At 42.0% G+C, this 21,431-nt stretch overlaps 1 protein-coding gene across 2 annotated transcripts; it reads right to left on the bottom strand.

Annotated features, from left to right (window-relative positions):
• Nucleotides 1-3,721: 3,721 nt before the first annotated feature.
• Nucleotides 3,722-7,334, bottom strand: nrarpb (NOTCH regulated ankyrin repeat protein b). Of its 2 annotated transcripts, none has more exons than XM_060907067.1 (2): nucleotides 7,134-7,334; nucleotides 3,722-6,933 (listed from the first exon to the last, which is right to left on the bottom strand). In XM_060907067.1, the coding sequence occupies exon 2, from the start codon at nucleotides 6,844-6,846 to the stop codon at nucleotides 6,511-6,513; it is 336 nt and encodes a 111-aa protein (XP_060763050.1). In that variant the 5' UTR covers nucleotides 6,847-6,933; nucleotides 7,134-7,334; the 3' UTR covers nucleotides 3,722-6,510. The 2 variants fall into 2 exon arrangements, with proteins under 2 accessions (XP_060763050.1, XP_060763049.1); XM_060907066.1 differs by having other exon boundaries at nucleotides 3,722-7,056; nucleotides 7,134-7,333.
• Nucleotides 7,335-21,431: the final 14,097 nt, after the last annotated feature.

Below are 21,431 nucleotides of genomic sequence, written 5' to 3'. Positions count from 1 at the left end.
TGTATTAGACCAATGTACTTTGCAGACTGACCTCAGAAAACAGGCTTGTTTACTTTATGAATGGTAAATTTACATACTCGTGCAATGTAGCTATCTGATCTCTTTAGCTAAAATCCTTCATATACTTCTCACGCAAATGTGTGTTGAGGTATGCAAAAAATCTCTCTCTATAAGTCAGCTGTCACGATATGTCTGAAAATATAAACCAGCCTGTGCTAGGTTTGATAGTTAGCCAATTAAAGGAGAACTGAAGGCAAATTTTTTATGATCAAAATTCTATTTATCTCATTTTATTCAATATAGGAGTGCATTTCTGACAGCTATTTTGTCGCTGCTATAGCAAGTTATGAGTGTTTGAAATATGCTCTGTAATATATCAGTCCATATGTCAAAGCAATGGCTGTAAACGAGATTCGTTGAGACCTGTGCGAGACATCGTAGGACGGAAGTAAAACGTACAGCGGAAATCAAAGTGTCCAACATCTGCCAACGTTGTCAGAAGACACGCGCGCCCTCTTTCGAATGCTGATGTAATCGAGCTGGAAGTTTTGTTTGTTTTGATAGCAATCAGGAAAAGTTTGAAAAAAGTTGGCAGTAATCGTCATTTAAACTCGTTTTTGTGCAATATTTCATTTGGAAAACAGTTTTCAAAATGGCGCCACTGACACCTGGCTGACATTTCATGTTTCAAAGTCTTGCACAAGTCTGGTGAAGATCGCGCAGACAAGTGACGCCTGCCGTGGACCAAATGAACTAAATTCAACATGGCTAAAAACCGAATAGGTCGATAAGTATAATATTTAATTGCAATTAGTTGCCAATACGAGTCACGATATAAGGTTACTAAAACCAAAAATGTAATTGAAGAACACGTTAATTAAGAAATAAAGCAAATTTAAAAATGACTTCAGTTCTCCTTTAAAGCTAGCCCTTACTTTCAAAAAGGCCTTGTTATCTGTTTCATTCATCTTTAGTAACTGCTTTATCTTGAGCAAGGTTGTATTGGACCTGGAGCCTATCCTGGTAACATTGAGTGCAAGGTGGGAGAATTCACTCAGCACCGGACACTGGTTCAATGGAGGGCAGCATTCATGCACACATTCACACACTTATTCACACCTAAGGGCACTCTAGTGTAGCCAGTCAACCTACCTGCATGTTTTTGGACAGTGGCAAATGAAAAAAACCCTGGAGGAAGCCTATGCAGACACAGGTAGAACATGTAAAAACCCAAGCTTCGGATCGAACCAGGAACCCTTGAGCTGTGAGGTTCAATGCTACCACAATAACGGGTTTATTTCCAGAGTTATTCCTTATATGAAACTCGGTGCCTTTAAACCAGTTGGCAACTAAATCATAATAAACCCAGCAGGGAACTTAACTTGGTTTTGGCTACCGTAAAGCAATCATTATGACTGTGCTCTCTAATATAACCACAGCTACAGTATTTATATGATTCTCTCCATTAATATGTAATCGTGCTTTTGAATAAACACACACAAGACAGAACAGTCATTTTTACAGCTGTTGCTGCCTCGCATCTCTGCGGTCCCTGGTTCAATCCTGAGCTCGGGTTACTGTCTGTATGGACATGTTCCTAGGTTTCTTCTTCAGTTTCCTCCAAAACCATGGTGCTCGGTGGACTCATCTCATCTCATCTCATCTCATTATCTCTAGCCGCTTTATCCTTCTACAGGGTCGCAGGCAAGCTGGAGCCTATCTCAGCTGACTACGGGCGAAAGGCGGGGTACACCCTGGACAAGTCGCCAGGTCATCACAGGGCTGACACATAGACACAGACAACCATTCACACTCACATTCACACCTACGGTCAATTTAAAGTCACCAGTTAACCTAACCTGCATGTCTTTGGACTGTGGGGGAAACCGGAGCACCCGGAGGAAACCCACGCGGACATGGGGAGAACATGCAAACTCCACACAGAAAGGCCCTCGCCGGCCCCGGGGCTCGAACCCAGGACCTTCTTGCTGTGAGGCGACAGCGCTAACCACTACCTCGGTGGACTCTCTAGGTGCAAATAAGTGTTTGAATGTCTGCATGCACTGGTGTCCCATCCAGGGTGTATTCCCTCTCGCCTTGCACCTTGATAAGTTCTGGATAAATGTGTACCCTTACCAGGATAAAACGATTACTCTTTGGTTAGTCATATCAACCAAACTGAGTCACCAGGCTATGTTAAAGACTGCCACTATAGGAGGTCAAATTCATAGAAGGAAGAACCCGATCAATCCATCAAGCTACATATGAAATGTTCTGCCTGAGAATATTATGAATGTACACTACCGTTCAAAAGTTTGGGGTCACCCAGACAATTTTGTGTTTTCCATGAAAAGTCACACTTTTATTTACCACCATAAGTTGTAAAATGAATAGAAAATATAGTCGAGACATTTATCTGGCCATTTTGAGCATTTAATCGACCCCACAAATGTGATGCTCCAGAAACTCAATCTGCTCAAAGGAAGGTCAGTTTTATAGCTTCTCTAAGGAGCTCAACTGTTTTCAGCTGTGCTAACATGATTGTACAAGGGTTTTCTAATCATCCATTAGCCTTCTGAGGCAATGAGCAAACACATTGTACCATTAGAACACTGGAGTGAGAGTTGCTGGAAATGGGCCTCTATACACCTATGGAGATATTGCACCAAAAACCAGACATTTGCAGCTAGAATAGTCATTTACCACATTAGCAATGTATAGAGTGGATTTCTGATTAGTTTAAAGTGATCTTCATTGAAAAGAACAGTGCTTTTCTTTCAAAAATAAGGACATTTCAAAGTGACCCCAAACTTTTGAACGGTAGTGTACAACTGACTGTCATGAAAATGGTTTTATATATTGATGTATCACAAAGAATGCTCAGTTTTGTTGACCAGACTAGAATACATGACTGATCCTACCACAGAGCTTAGAATCCCTCATGGGTCAGTTTGTGGTCCAACCACTGGGCTTAGTGTGATCAGCTCACATGGCCCTGACACAGCATTCCCCCCCTCGCTCTTTTACTTTCTGACATCTCCTGAATGCTATTTGTATTACTTTACCACTTTAAAAAAAATTGTGTAATTATTTATACACCTAGGCTAGAAATAGACCCTTATGCTACTCATTGTCGTTTGTATTACTTCTGGGTTTCTGAACTTAATACCGTTTGTGCGCTTTGGTTTAAAATAATCTTTTTACCTCACCATTAAGATCAATCTTTTCACTCAGCGTATGAACGCTGGGTGCAGATCCCATGAATCATTGTGCCTTCAACTGTTTGCACATTTTAGTAAGCTGTTCTAGATAGGCGTCTGCTATATGACTAAACATAAATGGAATGCATGGCAAAAAAAAAAAAAATCCTATTGTATATACTGGTATAGCATGACGTTAACAGTGTAACTATCAGATTTCCTTACTAGTGCACACGATCATATCATAACCCGCTGCCTGAGGTGCCTTGTGTACAGGGAAACAAGCTAACTTACATAGTACCTGATGCACTAATGCTGTGTATACCAGATTGTATACTGTTCGGTATATACTAGAAGAGCTATCCAGCTAGTAAGCTGAACAAATCAAGGCTAACATGATAATGAATATATATCTATTATATATAGGCTAGGCTAAAATCCTCAGACACTCAGTGACCAACATAACGCTCTTTTAAAAAAAGCAGAATTTTAATATTTAAAAAGGCTTTTGTACAAAGATACAAATTCAACATGTAATATCTTTCAAAATATGAGCACTTACACCATTTAAAACATTAAGAACAAACCCTCTAGACAGATATAAAACAACATATCAACAATTCACAAAAGCATAAGAGATCAGTGGTTTGGTCTCTTTTTCTGAACTTCTCTTTGCAGAAAATAAGAATTCCAAAAAGTTGGTCCAATAAAATCACAGTCATTTGACATTTATCTCAACCAAGGATGGTATTTTTTTTTTTTTTTACTCTCATGTCATAAATGTTATGGCATTCTCAAGTAAAGACTTGTGCATTGTGTAACATTGCGCTACACCGATTTTACCATGTAACGCCCCCCTTAAAAAGAGGAGGACGGGACTTCTGTGAAGAAGTGCTCCAAGAATTACTGAACACTTTACCTGAATGTTCTTCCATGAAAAGAAATTAACATAACCTTGAGTGATGAAATTGCTCAGATATTAAAACGTCACGTTTCTGTGACCAGTGTTTGATATTGTGCAAGGAGGAACACCAAGTAAAGCGCTTTACAAAGTTCTAAAATCAACATCTACAAACATTTAAATGTCTTTGCCAAGAGTGAGAGAAGACTAATCTACCATGGAGCTTCCATACAATATGATTTTTTTTCCATTTAGAAAAATAGTATCTTTCAAAGTTGGTTGTGACCCCAACTGTTCATAAAACAGCCATCAGTGCAATAGTTTAAAACATTCTCAAGTATAAATGATGCATATTTCTATACTGGCTTTGAATGATACTTCATCAGTGTTTTCCCACAACCCTCTAAACTCAAAAGTTTTCCAGCATTGGAAATTAAACTGGGCAAGAAAAAAAAAACAGGATTATGTACTTCAATATGCAGTGCATTGTATAGACGTGTGTAATACAACATGATTCTGTGAATCTGCTCAGTTTCTTAAGGTTGAAACTAATAAGCTACAGTGAGTGAGCAGCCAACGTTTAAAATGACTATAGCTTAAAACAATAATGGTGACAGGCTTGGCCTTTATTAAAAAACACCCGGCCATTCCTCATTTCACAATTAGGTAGCTTGAGCCTATTGGTGAAAATTTCAATGACATTAATATAATTGTGTTTACACTGCGTTCAAGTTGGGGGGGGAATGTTCATAGAAATTGGAAATCAATAGTGTTTTTACAAGCTGAGGCTTCCATGTACAACAACTGCTCTTTAAAATCCATGGAACAAATGCATATTTCGCTGGAGATCCTGAATCTTTTACTGTGTGAACGTCGCCACACCAATTTTGAGGTAAGAATCTGTAAGTCATAACCCTATATGCATCAAATCAGCTAATAACCATTCCTGTAATTTAAAAAAAAAAGCAAAGAACCTGTAACATGAATATATCAATCCAGCTATGTCATTGTATCTCAGTGTCAGCAATCTGTGAGTAGAATATATTCAGAAGGTAATCTATAATCATGCACTGATTAAATGTAGAATATAAACTGTATTCATTGTTCACAAGCCACATCTTTGACATTGTACCAACCCAACACCATCTGCATTTTGGACTTGAATCCGTGCCACACTCATATATCACCAACAATTAGTCTTTGACTTTGGCACAAAAAGTGGTCGAATGCGATAGGCTTAAGGCAGCGTTTCACAATCCTGGTCCTGGAGTCCTTGGGAACTGCACATTTTGGTGTTTATCCATACCCGACTCAACTCACCAGCTATTGAATAAGCCCTAATGAGGTTAAAATGAGTGCAGAAGAGCAGGGAGAACACAAAAATGGGCAGAGTAGGGCTGCATGAAAAGGGCTATTGCTACATTTTGTGATTGCAATACATCAAAAAAAAAAAAAAGCACACAACCACTGACGTAGCATGGTTTTACAGACTTGTGTTCCAAGAGTGCTTATAACACACTAAGAATGTTGTGATTTTCTCAAGGGTTCTTTTCAGTGCTGCAGTTGGAAATCATGCTCCGATGAAAGTAAGCACCTGCTATAGCTTAGAGTGATCTGTTGATTATGAATAATTATTTTTTTCGCGGTCCGGTTTCCATCAAATCGTACGCTCTGATTGGCTCGTGAGCGGTCCGGAATCCTACGATCCGGACCCCGGTTATGGACCTTTGGCGACTTGGTTGTTCACAACAACAACAAACGTTGTAGCAATTTTTTGTCAACATTTATTTTCGCATTTCTCAGGAGAATAGCATTAATTTTACAGCATGGACAGCGATAACGACAGTGTTCACAACGAAAGCGAGTTTTACTACCCTGATGAAGACGAAATAAAAGAAAACATTTCAGGAGAAAGCCGAATAGCAGGTTTCTCTTTCGGGCGCTCTCATTTTCTGTAAGAATTTGGGAAAGAAAAAAATTTATATACTATTTACCAGCTTAAGGCCGGTCTGTATCGTGAAATACCGTGACTGAGGTCTTGAAAACAGTAGACCTTGGTCACGGTATTTCACGATACGGACCGACCTTACGCTGGTAAATAATATATATTTACAATCCCTAAATGACTGTCGTTTGGTTATTGTCTTGTATCTGATATTTTATAATACATGGAGTGGATGGGATTTTTACTGAGATCAGTCGAAAGAACAGGACGAGCCAATGTGGCCAGATTGTGATGCAAGTATCGCAAGAGCTATTATCGCAATAACAATGAACAAGCAATATATCGTGCAGGCTCTAGATGAGGGCTTGACTCCAGGACCAGGTTGAAGGGAAACCTGCTTTATTAATGTCCGGTTCTTTCTTTCTCTCTCTCTCTCTCTCTCTCTGCTTCTGCTTGTTTGTTCCTCAGAGTGCTCCAGATGAGTACTTGGCCCTCGTGATGAGGTAGAGTGCGATGTCCTGGTGGCCGCCGAAAGCCGCCATGTGCAGCGCGCTCCAGCCGTCCCGGTTGGCCAAACGCACGTCGGCACCGAACTTCACCAGCAACTTGACGAGCTCGAGGTTCCCATCGATGACGGACTGATGCAGTGCCGTCTGGCCCTCGGGGCCAAACGAGTTGACGTTGAACTCGCAGTTGGTCATGCCACGGAGCAGAGAGTGCAGTTCGGCAGTGTTGCCTTTACGCAGGGCCTCCTGGAAGACGCGCTGACGCGCCGAGCAGCTCACATCCGCCTGGCTCATGTTCTCTCCCTCTCTCTCTCTTTCTCAGCAGGTAAACCTCACTGGAAACAGACCGGAACCAGTTGTCCCTGCAATTGACTCAGCGCTCTGTAGAACACACCAAATTTCGGCTATTTTACAGGATAAGTGTTCAGAAAACAGATGTGTTCACCAGACTCTCCATCAGCAGCCCACAGCTGAGTCCAGCAGCTCCAGCAGTCCGACCCCAAGCTTTATCAAGACAGCAAGCATGTATTAGGCACCATATAAGATTCACATCATTCAAAACGAAAGTGTAAAGATCTTACCCCAAGCGTGTACGCGTGGTGAGAAGTTTTACCCCACAGCCACCCTGTGTGTGCAATGTGGAGCTCCTCAGCTCTGCCTGATCTTCCTCTCCTCCTTCTGTTCAGCTCATTTCAATAACAATGGACCCTCCTATAGTCAGCCTGTTAAAGGGCGGGGCTTGGCCTCATTTCTCAGGCTGCGAGGGGGCCGCGGGAGGCCATTGGCTCACATCCCAAACCGCATACTTGCGCCCTAAAGGAGGATGCGACCGCGCACAAAGAGCATGAATGCGTCCTCTGGGCACTGCGTACTACCGTACTAAGTAGTAGCAAGTATTCTACAGAACCACAGGCTCATGTTAAACTGCTTTTGCGTTTAGCATGTTTTGAAAAAAGAAAGAGAAAAGAGCATGTTGGCTTGTCGTAACAGAAGGCTTTAGAGGACACACTGAATGGAAGCTAAAACAAAATACTACGAGGAAATAGGAAAATCTGTTCCTTCTTACTAAACTTTGGGCTTCTTTCTTTGACATAAACCAGTACTGTGAATGTGGAACAACTTTAAAGCGATTTAAGGTACATAATCTGACCTTAAAGCTAGACCGCCTTTCAGATTTTTCAGCTGTAGATCATAAAAAGAATTTTCCCAGACACCCAATTATTCTTGTTTAGTTGACTCAATTTGAATCACAAACTTCCAATTTTATGATTATTATCTTTTTAAATAGAATGGCGGCACGGTGGTGTAGTGGTTAGCGCTGTCGCCTCACAGCAAGAAGGTCCGGGTTCGAGCCACATGGCCGGCGAGGGCCTTTCTGTGCGGAGTTTGCATGTTGTCCGCATGGGTTTCCTCCAGGTGCTCCGGTTTCCCCCACAGTCCAAAGACATGCAGGTTAGGTTAACTGGTGACTCTAAATTGACCGTAGGTGTGAATGTGAGTGTGAATGGTTGTCTGTGTCTATGTGTCAGCCCTGTGATAACCTGGCGACTTGTCCAGGGTGTACCCCGCCTTTCGCCCATAGTCAGCTGGGATAGGCTCCAGCTTGCCTGCAACCCTGTAGAACAGGATAAAGCGGCTAGAGATAATGAGATGAGATGAGATGTTTTGAAAAAAGAAAGAGAAAAGAGCATGTTGGCTTGTCGTAACAGAAGGCTTTAGAGGACACACTGAATGGAAGCTAAAACGAAATACTACGAGGAAATAGGAAAATCTGTTCCTTCTTACTAAACTTTGGGCTTCTTTCTTTGACATAAACCAGTACTGTGAATGTGGAACAACTTTAAAGCGATTTAAGGTACATAATCTGACCTTAAAGCTAGACCGCCTTTCAGATTTTTCAGCTGTAGGTCATAAAAAGAATTTTCCCAGACACCCAATTATTCTTGTTTAGTTGACTCAATTTGAATCACAAACTTCCAATTTTATGATTATTATCTTTTTAAATAGAACGGCGGCACGGTGGTGTAGTGGTTAGCGCTGTCGCCTCACAGCAAGAAGGTCCGGGTTCGAGCCACATGGCCGGCGAGGGCCTTTCTGTGCGGAGTTTGCATGTTGTCCGCGTGGGTTTACTCCGGGTGCTCCGGTTTCCCCCACAGTCCAAAGACATGCAGGTTAGGTTAACTGGTGACTCTAAATTGACCGTAGGTGTGAATGGTTGTCTGTGTCTATGTGTCAGCCCTGTGATGACCTGGCGACTTGTCCAGGGTGTACCCCGCCTTTCGCCCGTAGTCAGCTGGGATAGGCTCCAGCTTGCCTGCGACCCTGTAGAACAGGATAAAGCGGCTAGAGATAATGAGATGAGATGAGATGTTTTGAAAAAAGAAAGAGAAAAGAGCATGTTGGCTTGTCGTAACAGAAGGCTTTAGAGGACACACTGAATGGAAGCTAAAACGAAATACTATGAGGAAATAGGAAAATCTGTTCCTTCTTACTAAACTTTGGGCTTCTTTCTTTGACATAAACCAGTACTGTGAATGTGGAACAACTTTAAAGCGATTTAAGGTACATAATCTGACCTTAAAGCTAGACCGCCTTTCAGATTTTTCAGCTGTAGGTCATAAAAAGAATTTTCCCAGACACCCAATTATTCTTGTTTAGTTGACTCAATTTGAATCACAAACTTCCAATTTTATGATTATTATCTTTTTAAATAGAACGGCGGCACGGTGGTGTAGTGGTTAGCGCTGTTGCCTCACAGCAAGAAGGTCCGGGTTCGAGCCACGTGGCCGGCGAGGGCCTTTCTGTGCAGAGTTTGCATGTTCTCCCCATGTCCGCGTGGGTTTCCTCCGGGTGCTCCGGTTTCCCCCACAGTCCAAAGACATGCATGTTAGGTTAACTGGTGACTCTAAATTGACCGCGAGTGTGAATGGTTGTCTGTGTCAGCCCTGTGATGACCTGGCGACTTGTCCAGGGTGTACCCCGCCTTTCGCCCGTAGTCAGCTGGGATAGGCTCCAGCTTGCCTGTGACCCTGTAGAATAGGATAAAGTGGCTAGAGATAATGAGATGAGAACAATTACCGAATTTAAGGCCACGTGGCCCTAAATTCTCTGCTATTTTTTCCTGCTTCACCATGACCCAATTCAAGATACTACGTCATGCATCACATTGTGGGCTTTCCCCGTTCGCACAAGGCATTGTGGGATACAAATTTGAAACAGGAGAGAAAAATGGAGGACGCGAGTTTGAGAATGAAACGTTGAAGACCGATGACAATAACAGAAAGAGAGAAGAAAAGACGTTATGTTGCGAAGGAAAGGAAACGCAGGACCAAACTAATAAATATCGGCGGTCAGCGAGCACCTCGGCGTGATCAGCTGTTCATTTAGCGATGAGATGATGTAACTGTCAGTGCATGGTCAAAGGTAAACCTGCGCATGCGCACACGGACTTTTCTCTGTCTGCTTGACTGCGCGAAGTGAGTGATTTCATGCACACTGTTTGCTCGGGAATCCCCTCAAATTAAATAATTTCCCAACCACAGAATGGCCTGATATTTTGTGAGATATTACAGAAATAAACAAATATCACAATGACTAAATTTCAGAGGGAACTAAATTTCACCAATTTTATGAAATCGAAAGGACTTCTAGCTTTAATGGCTACATTGTATCTTCAGTTAGCTTTTTATAATTTATATTCCTACTCTGGACACTTAAATATCCAACACTAAATATCTGATCCTGTTTGGTCATTTGTTTACTTCCCTTTATCATGCCATATTCGGCATGGTGGTGTAGTGGCTAGCGCTCTCACCTCACAGAAAGAAGGTTCTGGGTTGGAGCCCAGTGGCCAATGGTGGTCTTTCTGTGTAGAGTTTGCATGTTCTCCCCGTGTCTGCGTAGGTTTCTTCTGGGTGCTCCGGTTTCCCCCACAGTCCAAAGACATGCTGGTTAGGCTAACTGGCTACTCTAAATTGTCCATAGGTGTGAACGTGTGTACGAATGGTTGAGAGGAGAAAACCTCTATCATAATCTGGTAGAAGGCAACAGGAAACCACTACTGTAATGTTCCCTTGAAACTCTGATGGACGTCAGAGCCAGACCTGCCATCAGGCAGAACACTAAAAGAAGAAGATCATGCCATTTTGCACTACATGTAGGCTAAATTTGGACACTGAAAATACCTGAACCTGTTTTGTTTAATGCCTGCTATCTTTTAGCAATACATCTACAGTTTGCTCATTTGAGTCTTTTGTTGCTTATTATTAAATTATACATGATAGAATATTATGTTAGGCGGCACGGTGGTGTAGTGGTTAGCGCTGTCGCCTCACAGCAAGAAGGTCCGGGTTCGAGCCCCGTGGCTGGCGAGGGCCTTTCTGTGTGGAGTTTGCATGTTCTCCCCGTGTCCGCGTGGGTTTCCTCCGGGTGCTCCGGTTTCCCCCACAGTCCAAAGACATGCAGGTTAGGTTAACTGGTGACTCTAAATTGACCGTAGGTGTGAATGTGAGTGTGAATGGTTGTCTGTGTCTATGTGTCAGCCCTGTGATGACCTGGCGACTTGTCCAGGGTGTACCCCGCCTTTCGCCCGTAGTCAGCTGGGATAGGCTCCAGCTTGCCTGCGACCCTGTAGAACAGGATAAAGCGGCTAGAGATAATGAGATGAGATGAGATGAGAATATTATGTTTATTATATTGTATTTCTTCGCCTGTCTTTTCTACACCCAAATTTCCCTGCCTGGGGATTAATACTGTCTTATCTTGTCTTTTCTTGTCTAACAATTTGTTCCGGTCAACTAATTTGATTGATCCTGCAGCGTTCAAGAGTGCCAATATTTTGCGATCACAGCACTGGAACGTTTCACTGTGTGTATCACTCCACTTGTCCATGTAAAATTGTTTACTATGGTAGTGTTAGCGACATCATTAGTGGACATGGCAACCAACACTATTCTGAAACGGACCTTTTGGCTTAAAATAGACAGCTTGTCAGATGAAGATGAAAAGGAGGAAGGGAGAAATTTTACCGGAATAACCTTTAACAGGAATGTACAAATCAATGTGAGTTCGCTAGCCGGCTAGCCAATGTGTTATAACATGAGCGCCGCTTCTTGGGATCTATTTCCACTTGTGGAGCAAAGATAAACAGAATATTTCACCATATTGCATCCAAAATGTCACTTAGTCAATATTAATTTCTTGTTTATAGATATAAACAAGAATAAAAGCAATATCGTACTCGAGGTCATACTGTTGTACTGAATATCAGCGCACTGTGATTAGCTACAGCACTTGGCCTACGGCCTCGTAGCTGCATCCGAATCAGAGCTGTGCTGATATTCAAGTACAACAGAATGCCCTCTCGTGTGATATTACTTAATTATCTTATCTTTTCGAGTAATATTTTAAAGGTGTACTATATGGATCTTCCCAGGTTAAAGATAGGTACTAAAGGTACAAAATATATCTTTGAGGTGACCACCCTAGTGACATGAAAAGGCACAGAGTGTAGCTACTCTGACATACAGTACCATGACCCTGACCAGGATAAAGCTGTTACGTAAAATGAATGAATGAATGAATGAATGAATGAATGAAAATGTTAATATACTACTGTACATGTACAGTGTACTACATACAATATAATATGCAGTTTTAGATGCCATGCCATTTGTGACATTTAGTGTGACATTTATGAAATTTAGTGTCATTATTTTTAGACCTAATATTAAAAATATATATATTTTACAATTTTAGTTTCACATATTTTAAATGAAGTTTTGCATGTTTTTATATTGGGCAGCACGGTGGTGTAGTGATTAGCACTGTCGCCTCACAGCAAGAAGGTCCGGGTTCGAGCCCCGTGGCTGGCGAGGGCCTTTCTGTGCGGAGTTTGCATGTTCTCCCCGTGTCCGCGTGGGTTTCCTCCGGGTGCTCCGGTTTCCCCCACAGTCCAAAGACATGCAGGTTAGGTTAACTGGTGACTCTAAATTGACCGTAGGTGTGAATGTGAGTGTGAATGGTTGTCTGTGTCTATGTGTCAGCCCTGTGATGACTTGTCCAGGGTGTACCCCGCCTTTTGCCCGTAGTCAGCTGGGATAGGCTCCAGCTTGCCTGCGACCCTGTAGAACAGGATAAAGCAGCTACAGATAATGAGATGAGATGAGATATTTTAAATGAAGTTTTGCATGTTTTTATATTGGGCAGCACGGTGGTGTAGTGGTTAGTGCTGTCGCCTCACAGCAAGAAGGTTCTGGGTTTGAGCCCAGTGGCCAGTGGTGGTCTTTCTGTGCAGAGTTTGCATGTTCTCCCTGTGTCTGCGTGGGTTTCCTCTGGGTGCTCCGGTTTCCCCCACAGTCCAAAGACATGCAGGTTAGGTTAACTGGTGACTCTAAATTGACCGTAGGTGTGAGTGTGAATGGTTGTCTCTATGTGTCAGCCTTGTGATGATCTGGTGACTTGTCCAGGGTGTACCCCGCCTCTCGCCCATAGTCAGCTGGGATAGGCTCCAGCTTGCCCAAAATTGTGCATAGGATAAGCGGTTACAGATAACGGCTGCTTTTATATTTACATGATGTTATTCTTTAGATCATTCATCTTTAGTAACTGCCTTATCCTGGTCAAGGTCATGGTGAATCTGGAACATATCCTGGGAATTCAACATGGATGGGACATCAGTCCATTGCAGGACACCATGCACACGCTCGGAGAGATTTTAACATAACCAGTCCACCTAGCATGTTTTTGGGAGGTTGAAGGAAACAGGAGAATCTGGACAAAACAAAACAAACACCGACACATGGAGAACATGCAAAACCTTACACAGAGAGTAACCCGAGCTCAGGATTAAACCATGGACCCTGGAGCTGTGAGGTGGCAATGATAACCACTGCACCACAGTGCCGCCCGACATGAAATTATTTTCACATGCTCTTTAACATGAACTAGTCTATATGAAAACACAACACTTAAAGTTCTTTGAGGGATTATTGGATGATTAGTGGTGTGTCAAGGCTTGAAACTGGCACAGAGAAATATTCAGTAGGGTTCTACATATAAAACATTTAAGGGTGCTCCCATAGAAACAAGCCTTAAGGTTTTTTTTTTAAATACTGCATGTACTGTATGTATGTACACTTAATTTCCTGTGTGAAATGATTTTCACACTTAATGAATAATCTTAAAAATAAACCAACTGACTATGTTGTTCATACTCTGTGACAATTTGGGTAAAAGTTGTAATGCACTGAAGTCCGTATTTTCCCATGGTAGGCAGGTCATCTTAGTTTCTCAATACCGAGTGAGTTATGTGTCAGATGTTTTGCAGGTATTGCTCCATTTCATGTGCAGTTAAGACCATACAGGTTCCACTTTTATTTCGCTGCAGTTCACACTTCCTCTTTATATGCATGGTTTCAAGAATAGAATAAATGTGAACAAAAAAAAAGGTCGCCTTTTAAAATGAATATCCACAATCTTTCAAAAGACTGCAGTCACATAATATTTGTTTATCAACAGTCCATTTGTTTCAAATGTGGTGGCAAGTGGGAAAGCTACTTGCTCACCAGTTTTTTTTGGCAACAGCTGAAGTGTTTATAAAGTGACACAGAATCCAACAGGCCCATGGGAACTAGACTACTGCATGCTGGGCTTGTATCGGCTCGCAGCCACGATTTGGCACAACAGCCAAGGTACTGGAAGACCTAAAGAGGCCTGACAGGCAATTGATTCATTAACGATCACAAATTTATGTGCTGTTAAACAAAAGTACACATAATGATTGAATGAATGGAGAAAAGTTATTTGTGCCCAAATGTACCTAGATTTTCTTAGTTTTGCATTACAGTAAAGGAAAAATAAATGTAAAACATGAGTACAGTGCATATAGTGCACTATATATACACAATACTGTGATAAAAAAAATAATGAAATGAAATGTTTCAATATTAAAACATACCATAAACAGCAGTGTCATAATAAATGAAACAAAGTCAATATTTGGTGTGAGACGACCCTTTGCTTTTTAAAAAAAAAGTAGTCTCAGGTACAGTGAGTGCAGTTTTATAAGGAAATGAGCTGTAGGTTTTACTGAGCATCTTACAGAACCAGCCACAGTTCTTCTGGACACTTTGACTGTCACACTCGCTTCTTCATTTTGCACCAAAACCCAGCAGCCTTCATTTTATATATATATATATATATATATATATATATATATATATATATATATATATATATATATATAAAATCTGAAAAGTGGTCTCTTAAGTAATATGCTGCTCAGATACAAACTTTTTTCCCGTAACATTTAATTTTGTGCTGGAAAACGGACATTTGGAACTCTGAAATGTTTTTGTACTGACTCAATAATGTAGAAATCCATCCATCCATTATCCGTAACCACTTACAACCTGTACAGGGTCGCAGGCAAGCTGGAGCCTATCCCAGCTGACTATGGGCGAGAGGCAGGGTACACCCTGGACAAGTCGCCAGGTTATCACAGGGCTGACACATAGACACAGACAACCATTCACACTCACATTCACACCTACGGTCAATTTAGAGTCACCAGTTAACCTAACCTGCATGTCTTTGGACTGTGGGGGAAACCGGAGCACCCGGAGGAAACCCACACGGACACGGAGAGAACATGCAAACTCCGCACAGAAAGGTCCTCGCCGGCCACGGGGCTCGAACCCAGAACCTTCTTGCTGTGAGGCGACAGTGCTAACCACCTTGCTGCCCTAATGTAGAAATCATAAACTAGAAATCTATAACATAGCTTGTATGAAAAAAACCCATATGTATGAAAGACAATTATGGATTGGGAGCGCTTCTTCGTTTTTAATCTTCCCCCATTTCGTTATCACACATTGAACTATCTGTTATGAGAATAAAAACCCTATTCAACATCAAATCTTTTCTGGAAAAAAAAACAAAAACAAGTCCAACAATAACACAATTTGGAACAGGTCTCAACTGTCCAACTTGACTAAACTTGTTCAAAGATATGGTGCTTTATTCAAATTTATCATGTTCTCTTCCCTCTCATTTCAATAGGCTTCATTCAAATGGCTCAAAAAATCTCTGGCGGTGTGACAGGATTGCAGTGGTCGAATTGCAGTGACGTTTCAATAGCGAGGGTGGGTCAACCGGGATCCAATTTTAAACCACGTGCTCTAGGACCGTGGGAAAGAGTCGAGCTTTTCTTCCCAGCATAGGCGTATGCACAATTCAAGAGAGAGAGAGAGAGAGTGAGTAGACTAGTTCAAAAACAGTTGCCTGTGGAAAGTTGGCGTGTAGAAAGGATACCAGAGACTGTGTGGAGGTTTGATAACCTCGAGTCAGTTACAGGAATGTCAGCGACTCAAACGTCTTTAAGCTACTAAGGACAGATCAGTTTCCCAACTGATGTTGCCTGAGATTTCTCATGCTCACATGAGAAGATGTAGGAATGGAGAAATTTGTCATTATGGCCATGTATGAGGTGAAAGGTTTCAGAAGCCCACACTCCCTGCTCCTGACTGTGACCTATTGATTTTGCATGGGAACTGACCCCTGCTGTCAGCCCCTAACCGAGTCCAAATGCCACCTGACTGGTCAAGCTTAACAGATAACAAGCATGAAGCAAGACTCAATTACATGACACAATGGCTTGAGCTGAGTGTTCAGAAAGAATCCTGACATTATCGCCAAGCTCTCTTGCCTTCTGTAGAATACATGAATACATCGGTCATCTACATTCAACATAAAGCGGTCGTCGTCTTAACAGAAGAGAATGATATGGCCGCAATGTGCGATCGGTCATCATGCACATAAGATTGTTGTCTGTCCAGACATTATTCAGCGTAAAAGGATGATGTCAGGTGTTGTGTAAAGGGGGCAATTTTAACACAGATGTTATTGGTGAAAACACATTGGTGCATAGAAGAGCAGTAATTCTGTCGGCCTGCAGCGTCAGACAGTAGGAATGTCCTGTTTGTCTTGGTGTGTGTTTGTTCACTGTACTGCGTGTTATGCTTACAAGGCTGGCATTTGTGTTTGTGTGTGTGTGTGTGTGTGAGCCAGTGAGTCTGTACCGGCCGGGGTGTTTGATACCTTTGTGTGGGAATCAAGCTGCTTCCTGCCCCTTGGACCACAACAGCAAGAGCTCCTATTGCCCATAAGGTCAGCGAAGGGGGAGAGAGAGAGCTGGAGAGGCTGTGTGTGTGTGTGTGAGAGAGAGAGAGAGAGAGAGAGAGAGAGAGAGAGAGAGAGAGAGCACAATAGTCCTCCATGATTACATTTTCACTGAATCACCAATTCAACATGTTTTGAAGCACCTCATACATGGCCTTTAGTTTTGTTTATGAGACTCTTGAGTTACTTGATCACATGGCTTGACAAGATCACACGATTCTAAATACAGAATTACATCACACATCCTCCTGCACATACAGTACATGTCATGGATGTGGATCATGCCGAAAGGCTGTGCTAATGCATAATGAAAAAATAAGATCTGCAGCATAAGAGTGCATGCACATGAGCTACTGCTGAAATGTCAGTATCCTAAGCAGGGTCCACCTTCCTCGGTGTGCATGCTTTCCTGTTCCCCTCCCATTCCCAGCCTCTCTGTTTGGCGCGGATATCCCCAGGAAAAGGCAACACAGATCGTGATGTCAGCAGCTGCACTGCAGCAGCCCTCCTCGGTGGGAATTTAAAGAAATAAGCTGCATAACTGAGTTTCTGTACAACACAACATACTCAGGAGGTCCTGATATTAATCAAGGCTTGAGTTTGTGTTTCTGGAGTGTACCCGAGGGAGTTCTCCTTTCCGCGCCTGTGCTCAAGCCCTGGAGCTCTACACACCAGGCTATATTTATGTAAAGCTCATGCTTTGGGCATTAATGTTCATCTAATCTGTTTTCAAGCCCATGTGACTCGCATTTAAGGAGTCTATAAAGATGTGTTTCATGTCAGTGTATCTGGTGAGACCGCTTCTATGCATCTTCCTTAACATTAAGCCAAAATATTTCTTCACTCTATTTATTGAAATATAACAGTGTAATTTTGGCAGACTCAGGTATCCTAAGCATGCTATGTTCTACAATTTTGACAGATGCCTCAATAAAGAATGGCACGTGAGGCAGAATCCTATCCAAGCATCTAACTGAGCATTTGGCAGTTTCTTAAAGACCCAGCTGTTGCTCACTGGAAGTCCTGGGACCTAGCAGCCACTAGCACAGACTCTTTAACTGTTACCCTACCAGTTCTCAGAAACAGATACAGGTATATTTTTGTTTTCTATGGAATGAACAATGTAAATGTACAGTGGTGCTTGAAAGTTTGTGAACCCTTTAGAATTTTCTATATTTCTGCAAAAATATGACCTAAAACAACATCAGATTTTCACAGAAGTCCTAAAAGTAGATAAAAAAAGAACCCAGTTAAACAAATGAGACCAAAATATTATACTTGGTCATTTATTTGCTGAGGAAAATGATCCAATATTACATATCTGTGAGTGGCAAAAGTATGTGAACGTTTGCTTTCAGTATCTGGTGTGACCCCCTTGTGCAGCAATAACTGCAACTAAACGTTTCCAGTAACTGTTGATCAGTCCTGCACACCGGCTTGGAGGAATTTTAGCCCATTCGTCCGTACAGAACAACTTCAACTCTGGGATGGTGGTGGGTTTCCTCACATGAACTGCTCGCTTCAGGTCCTTCCACAACATTTCAATTGGATTAAGGTCAGGATTTTGACTTGGCCATTCCAAAACATTAACTTTATTCTTCTTTAACCATTCTTTGGTAGAACAACTTGTGTGCCTAGGGTCGTTGACTTGCTGCATGACCCACCTTCTCTTGAGATTCAGTTCATGGACAGATGTCCTGACATTTTCCTTTAGAATTCGCTGGTATAATTCAGAATTCGTTGTTCCATCAATGATGGCAAGCCGTCCTGGCCCAGATGCAGCAAAACAGGCCCAAACCATGATACTACCACTGCCATGTTTCACAGATGGGATAAGGTTCTTCCTTTCTCCAAACATAATGCTTCTCATTTAACCCAAAAATTCTATTTTGGTCTCATCCGTCCACAAAACATTTTTCCAATAGCCTTCTGGCTTGTCCACGTGATCTTTAGCAAATTGCAGATGAGCAGCAACATTCTTTTTGGAGAGAACGTTGCTCTTGGATGCCTTGCTCTTGGAGTGATCTTTGTTGGTCGACCACTCCTGGGGAGGGTAACAATGGTCTTGAATTTCCTCCATTTGTACACAATCTGTCTGACTGTGGATTGGTTGAATCCAAACTCTTTAGAGATGGTTTTGTAACCTTTTCCAGCCTGATGAGCATCAACAACGCTTTTTTGAGGTCCTCAGAAATCTCCTTTGTTCGTGCCATGATACACTTCCACAAACATGTGTTGTGAAGATCAGACTTTGATAGATCCCTGTTCTTTAAATAAAACAGGGTGCCCACTCACACCTGATTGTCATCCCATTGATTGAAAACACCTGACTCTAATTTCACCTTCAAATTAACTGCTAATCCTAGAGGTTCACATACTTTTGCCACTCACAAATATGTAATATTGGATCATTTTCCTCAATAAATAAATGACCAAGCATAATATTTTTGTCTAATTTGTTTAAATGCTGTATCCTTCCTGGCAGCTCAAACCAATCTGTGGTGGGCTTCCCAAAAGCTTCTTAATGCTAAGAGCATCTTAACTAAGAGAGAGAGTGTTCATTGTGCTGTTTGCTCTACCATTTAACGATGATCTTTGTGCTACGATGCTTTTGGAAACTCGGCACTGGCCATTTTCCTCTGACCTCTCTTATCAACAAGGCATTTCTACCCACAGAACTGTTGCTCACTCAGTGTTTTTTGCACCATTCTGTGTAAACTCTAGAGACTGTTGTGTGTGAAAACCCCAGGAGATCAGCAGTTTCTGAAATCCTCAAACCAGTCCATCTGGCACCAACACCCATGCCACAGTGAAAGTCACAGAGATCATAGTTTTTCCCATTCTGATGTTTGAAGTGAGCATTAACTGAAGCACTTCATTTGTATCTGCATGATTTTATGCACTGTGCTGCTGTCAAGGGATCGGCTGATTAGAGAACTGCATAAAACAGCAGGTGTATGGGTGTTCCTAATAAAGTGGCCAGTGAGTGTATTGTACCATTTATAAAGTGACATCATATGATACCACATAGCGTCCCCAAACATCAAGGTCATGATGCATCATTTCACCTGTTAACTCACTGCACTTTAAAGTGCTGATGACACGAACATGACTCTATGCAATTTCTTAAATAAACTATACAACATGGCAAACATGTTAGATTTCTGTTATAATTACGTGAAAAGAAGCTGTTGTTACGCGAATATCCAACTTTTAATTGCACAGCGCAAGAAAACTGGGTCCGTAGCTCGCAGCCATGTTGTGACGTCAGCGGAAGAACACGCTGCGGTTCACTGGCTGTTCTACTCAATGGAAATGGCGCATGAAAACGCCGGTGAACTCTCTAGTGCTAGCTCTTCAACAACCAAATACTGGTACTTTAAGCAGTGATCATGATGGCATGATTTTATCTGATTTTAAATAAATGAGATTGATAATAATGTGAATGTTCACAACTAGTACATACAAACTCTGCAGCTTCTGATTCAGCAGCTGTGTCATACTCCGCAAAAACATCAGCAAGAACCTACAATATAAATGGAAATGCAATACACTAAGCTCAAATAACTTTTGGAAAGTATAATTTCTAAATTTTTTCTACATATTCTTGAAGTCGGTCATCGGGGTACTTGCTACCGTTCCCTAACAACGCATGGCAAAGGGTAAAGTGTAGTGTTGCTACGAGTACTTGCTAAAGCCTCCGGTGGAAGATCCTCGATGTGCTGATAAGACATACAGTTCTATATAACACACAGGTGTCACGATAATCACAAAACAGATGCAAATTGTTAAAATACCTAATTTTTAAGCAATCATGTATTGATCTCTTCCGAATAGAATCTATGATAGCCTACCCTCTTTACCCTTTGCCTCTCGTTGCTAGGCGGCAGTTACATGAAAGCCGCAAGCTTTCACAAGCAAATACATGACTGATATCACGCCGACTTTATGATTACATTTATGATTATCATGAATGTGTACTCTATGAGCGCTCTGGAGCGAGTCACTTCCAAGATGGCCGCGCAGACCGCAGTGTTACTATTTTTAGCATCATGTCGGAGCACTCTATAGCTCTACGTACCTTTATCTTATGTCGTTTCTCAACACATGTTCTGACAGGAGGACTGTCTTTGGAGGAGTCGCCTTGTCCCAGGCGACTGCTGGATCCGGCATAGCTACTAGTAGACCCCCTCCGGAATACTGTAGGCACTGCTGATGGTAGCAGCACACGTTTGTGCTGAACTGAACACCCAAGAGATTCTTTTAAGCTGGGAAGGGTGTCAAAACAATCCAAATCGAAGTGTTCAGAGCACAGGACGGATGTTGGTGAGGGCTCCCACTTGTCACGAGTGCGCCTGACTTGCTTCACCCACTTCGCATGCAGCTCGGGATCTCTGGGAAACTTGAATAAACTTACCCCATCCTTGTGGGTTTTGGAGCAAAAGCCGGCAACACAACGCGAAGGCATAATAACTAATATATATATATATATATATATATATATATATATATATATATATATATATATATATATAAAATAATGTCTAATAAAAATACTAATAATGATAAACTGAACACCTGTCGCATCAACAACAAACTGGTAAGTGAGGAGGAAGGTTCTTTCGCTGACGTCATATAGCTCCTCCTCCTCTTTCGTCTCCTGGGTGCTGCAGCCCCGTCAAATTTGCCCAAATAGCTGC

This window comes from Neoarius graeffei, chromosome 24, assembly GCF_027579695.1.
Source record: "Neoarius graeffei isolate fNeoGra1 chromosome 24, fNeoGra1.pri, whole genome shotgun sequence".
Taxonomy (NCBI): Eukaryota; Metazoa; Chordata; class Actinopteri; order Siluriformes; family Ariidae; genus Neoarius; species Neoarius graeffei.
The sequence above is the reverse complement of the archived record's forward strand: the minus strand, read 5'-3'. Positions and strand labels throughout refer to the sequence as shown.